The following is a 5,298-nucleotide window of genomic DNA, read 5'->3' as shown; positions in this document are numbered from 1 at the left end:
TGCCTTTGCCTAGCCCTTTTTGGATTTGTTTGCCTGATCGGATTTGATTACCGTGTACCGAACCTTCCTTTTGACCAGTAAACGGATTGCGTTTCAACCCTGAACTGTTTTCGAGTCGTGCTTCTGAGTCCTACCTTTTGTGAAGTACCAGTTTTAACATGAATGGAGATCATGCATAGCAGTTGAGCAAGAAATAAATAATTGTGTTTCTGTACTTAGTGGTTATATTATTACAGTATATAATAACAACATAATAATAATAACTGAGACAAATGTTTCAGGTGTCGCAAAAGCTTGAAGTAGCTGTGACAACATAAAGTAAAACAGATACATACATACATAATACTATGGGAAAACATTGTTCAGACCCTCAGATTTATTTTCTTAAGATTATTTTTTTGGCCTTTTCAAGCTTTATTTTGATAGAGACAGCCGAAGAGTGACAGGGATGTGGGGAGACAAAGATGAGGAATGACATGTGGGAAAGAGCCACAGGTCGGATTCAAACCCTGGGCACCCGCAGCAAGGACTGAACCTTCGCACATGGGGTGGCTGCTCCAACTGAGCTAAAGGCCGCCCCATTTTATTAATTTTCTTAATGAGGCAGAAACACATTCTTTGATGTGTATACTAACAACCATACTGTATATACACTGTATCATCTGATAGAAAAATTGCACAGTGTTAGAAAAGGACCACCATCAGTACAACTTACAGACCATGAAACTCTACAGACATGAATCAGACAAACTGCAATGAATAATGAAGAAGGACATGAGAGTCAGCAGGTGTGTTTATGTTCTGCCTCCCTGCTACTGTCTTTTTGGATTTATTGCTATGAGATTTTGTTGAGGTCAATATAGTCAAGCTAAATGACAATTTATTCAAAATTGAGTCAAATCTCACCATCAGGTCTCCAGCCTCATCCTGGATGTCTTGATTTCTCAAGTCTGAATTCAATAGCTCAAGAGTAGAATTTTTCATTATCTTTATCTACTATACTAACTAAATTCTTCTTTATTTCTTTTTAGTCTCAAGAGGTCATACAAACCGTCAATTAGGGGTCAATATTAGGTAGTGACAAGTACAAAACCTTTTTTTTTTACCCATAGAGAGTGTTCAATGTGTCAATAACTGTCAGTAACACAGACTTTGTGTAGTTTAACAGCTCTGTTTTCTTTGTTTCCCTTTTTCTCTTCTAACCAACAGAGCCAGTCTCCAATGTGGTGGTAACTGTCAGTAACACAGACTTGGTGGAGTTCAACAGCTCTGTCCGTCTGTCCTGCTCCTCCTCTGGATCCTCTCGCTCTTTCCTCTGGTTGAACAGCAGCTCTGAGGTTACAGCCAGTGACAGAGTTCAGCTCACTGATGGAAACTCCACTCTCACTATAGTCAGTGTGACCCGCTATGACCAGGGACCATTCAGGTGTCATGTGTCCAACCCTGTAAGCTCTGTCACCAGTGGGCCAATACTCCTCTCCATCTACGGTGAGTTATTAACCTACATGCTCAGTATTTTATCTGACAACATCTGCACACAAATATAAGACAATGTTTAGATTACTGTCACAGCTTAGTAAGGAATGGCTTTGCCTTGTTTTCTTGTTTGTTTGCTTCTACAGTCAGTTTAATGTAGAAAGTGTTTAACACATTACATTACATTGGTGTATTTTTTTCTGCTGGCAAATTAGTATGTACATATGCCAGACAAACACAATTATCTAAAGAGCCACATATATGTGTGTATGTACTAGACGTGGAACCTCAATATGCGATGTTTGCTAACATGTTACCCATGCTGTGTTTACATTGTTTCACCTAACTCCAAGTGGCCAAAAAAGAATTACTGCAAGTTACATTTTTCACACAAAATCCATGATCTTTTTCCCAACAGGGAGAATATCAAGTGCTTCTGTCACATCAACATCAACTCAGCCGATTGAGGGGACGTCCTTCAACTTAACCTGTGAGGCTGCCGGCTCTGTCGTTAACAGAAAGTGGAAGAAGGGTGACTCATATGTGCTGCCTGACCACATTAAATTTTACGACAACAACAGAGTGCTGTCCTTCCAACCTCTAAAGAAAACAGACAATGGAGAATATTCCTGTGAAATCAGCAACCCTGTCAGCAGCGATACAGCTAAATACATCATGACTGTTATCTGTAGGTAACAAACTGTACAGTCTATATCATTTGTTTAAACTAATGAGTGCCATAAATAACTGTGTACTACTGAAATGTTTTGTTTCTTGACCCTTTAACACAGGATTTTATACTTCAAATGACTTTTTGAACAAGCTTAATATTCTTTGTTATATGCCTTATTATTTGCATTGTCTGCTTTTCAGATGGGCCAGAAAATGTTCAAACCGCAGGTCCAAGTGAGATACGTCTTAATCAGACCTTAACATTAATCTGCTCTGCTGAGTCCACACCAGCTGCAAGTTACACCTGGAACCTGAATGGGACAGAGATACGCAATTCTGCTGTGTTCATTAAAGTCATCACTAAACTTTCTGACAGTGGCCAATACACCTGTGAAGCCAGGAATATCATAACTGGGAAAACATCAAGTGCAGTGCATGGACTGACTGTAACAGGTACCAAGATGGTGTTGATTGCAGATGTTGTTGATACTGGATATTGTTATTAACTCACAGTATTCTACATTTAATCATTTGAAAAGTAGCAGGCTTCCAAAGATTTTTGTTACAAATCCATTCCACTAATCAAATGTGTCAGATACATGAAGCATATTAAACAACAAACTATACTCAGCTATGAACTAGTCAAATTTATTTAAGTAATTTAAGTATTTAAAGTCAAATTCTTTGCAGTTTTACAGTTCAATATTTTGGGACTGATGGACGATGTTTTTGAAAATAAGTGCTTACACTCAAAACATTTTTTTAGGCCACTTATGCATTTCAGTTGCATAGAAAATGTCATCCTTTTGAATGACATAGTTTTAATATGAATTAACTAATACATTTAATGTAAAGTAATTTATGTAATAGTATTAATTAACCCAAAATGACTGCATTCATTTTCACTGTTGGGTTTGGGCAAACAAGTTGGCTTTATTAATACTGAATGCATAAACCTGCTACTACTACTGTACACTACTGTGTAGTGGAAGCACATTGAGTTTATTCGTTAAGTTTATTACAGAGATCTACTAACTTCACATTTTTTAACACCACATCCTCTCATTCTTTTCATTTTCAAACTTGTAGTCATCAGCCCTACGCTGGCAAAATGACATAATTTATTTCACACTGCAGCAGTAGTACATAGCAGTGATTCCTCAAGACTTCTAAATGGGCTTATGTGTCTTTAAGCCCTCCCAGACAAACCATCAAGCTGTTCAGCTGGCTGCATCGCTGGAATAGTAATCGCATGTTTGGTCATTCTGTGAGGCGGCTGCTGTGAGGTAATACATTTAATAGAAAAAAAGTAAGTGGAAAAATAATTAATGTTTTAACTAGGGAAGCATTTTTAATAATATGACACAATAACAATTAATGAATAAATGTGTTGACAGCGAGTAATGTTTGAACGCAAAAACACACTCAGAGGAACTGATTCCCAAGACTGAGAGGAGTACCGCGGTCAAAAAAGGACCCAGAACACAACATTAGTTTTTGGAATGAATGTTTTATTTTTTCATAGTAGAAGAAAAGTAACAACAAGCCCGCCTTTTTTCTACTACGAATCGAGGTTAGTATATCTGATCTAATCTTATCCCACCATTTAGACAACACACCACACACACACCACACACACACCACACACACACACACACACACACACACACCACACCACACACATTAAATATATATAATATACATATATATAAACTGTAATATATGAATAATCAAAGTGTCCCATGTTTTTTCCCTAGAGCAAGAAACCGAAATAGGAGTATTAGACTGATAAACTTAATGATTTTCCTGTTCTAAGGTAAGTTTTGAATTCATTCGCGATTTAGAGAAAAGTGATACATTATTGTATTGTGAAGGGGAGATACAAACAAGGTCTCCCTCTCCATCCTATGTGGAAAAACAGGAAAAACTCAACTGCACAAGAAAATTCAGCGGCCCTATCTCACACAAGTGTGTTTGGTTTGTCGGTTCTGGGGCTACTGTAGAAACATGGTGGTCAATATGGGACTCTGAAAGAAGACTTGGGACATCGTGTAGAGATAAAAGACTCATTTTAAGATAACAAAAACATAATAAGTTATTCATTTTTAGGTGATTATATCTAATAGAACACAGTTGGAAACTATTGTGAAAAAAGAGACACCTAAATCTGAAACACTTTAATCAAAAAGAAATTTTACTAATCGGTGGTGAATGTGTTTGTATTTAATTCGTATATTTACTGAAGCAGTACATTTCTGCTTTTGTTTGATAGGTTTTGTGTACTTTCTAAGCAAGGTGTAATAATCTGAAATGAGAAGGCTTGCTTTTCTTTTCTTCCTGTTCGCGTTCGTAGCCCCTCACACAGTATAGAACAAAGGAAATAGTCAGCCTAGTCCACTGTGTCCTTCATCGTGGAACACTCTGCCTGTGGAATCTGAGGCGACTCTGTTCTCTGATAAGAAAAAGCTTTTATTTACTTGATCATCCCTCTCTTATATTTCTTTTGGCACTGTCCTTTATTTACCTAGATGTTGTAATTTCTTTTAACATTTTCATTTCATTTCAATTACATTAGTCCTGTTAATTTCAATGCATACTTTTTTTCTTTTCGTTTTATTTGCTCTGTAAGCACTTAGGCTGCATGTTTTGCATAAAACTTACAAGTAAAATAAATAAAGTTTTTGTGTTGAATTTATTGATAAATAAATATAAATAACAAGTATCCATCAATACAATACTCCCACAAAATGTTTAATGTTTTATCTGTAATGTAACAACCAGTGAACATGTAATACTAACTTGAAGAATTATGGTAAAACGTGCTGACTGTGGAAATAGGTATGAAGCCGCATGATGTTTTAATAAAGATGTTGTATCCTCCTCTTAGTGGTTTACTTGAATTGATACGTTTGAACTTTTTGCTCACAAAATTAATGTCAACTAATGCATTTCATACTCAGAGTTTTCGGGGTTAAATGCGACAGCTGTTGACATACTGAAAAACAGTAAAACAGGTCAGAGGGTCGGGAGACAAAGCGAATCATCCTGGAGATAAAATAGAGCCTCTGGCAGCTCTAAATGATATGGCCCAGTTAATGAATGCAGAGTTTGTTACGTGGCTGACGTTCCAAACTGTCTGCATATGAGAAA

The 5,298-nt window shown here is 36.8% G+C and overlaps 1 protein-coding gene across 1 annotated transcript in view; it reads left to right on the top strand.

Moving 5' to 3' along the window:
• LOC104922293 (pregnancy-specific beta-1-glycoprotein 8-like) overlaps positions 1-3,430 on the top strand; it is a 3,666-nt gene extending 236 nt beyond the window's left edge. Inside the window, exons 2-5 of the mRNA XM_027287220.1 lie at positions 1,210-1,488; positions 1,895-2,164; positions 2,350-2,601; positions 3,343-3,430. Coding sequence (XP_027143021.1) covers positions 1,210-1,488; positions 1,895-2,164; positions 2,350-2,601; positions 3,343-3,419 — 878 coding nt within the window. The 3' untranslated portion in view covers positions 3,420-3,430. The remainder of the gene's footprint in view (positions 1-1,209; positions 1,489-1,894; positions 2,165-2,349; positions 2,602-3,342) is intronic.
• Positions 3,431-5,298: the final 1,868 nt, after the last annotated feature.

This window comes from Larimichthys crocea, chromosome XIII, assembly GCF_000972845.2.
Source record: "Larimichthys crocea isolate SSNF chromosome XIII, L_crocea_2.0, whole genome shotgun sequence".
In the NCBI taxonomy this organism is placed as follows: Eukaryota; Metazoa; Chordata; class Actinopteri; family Sciaenidae; genus Larimichthys; species Larimichthys crocea.
This window is presented reverse-complemented; position numbering and strand designations above follow the sequence as displayed.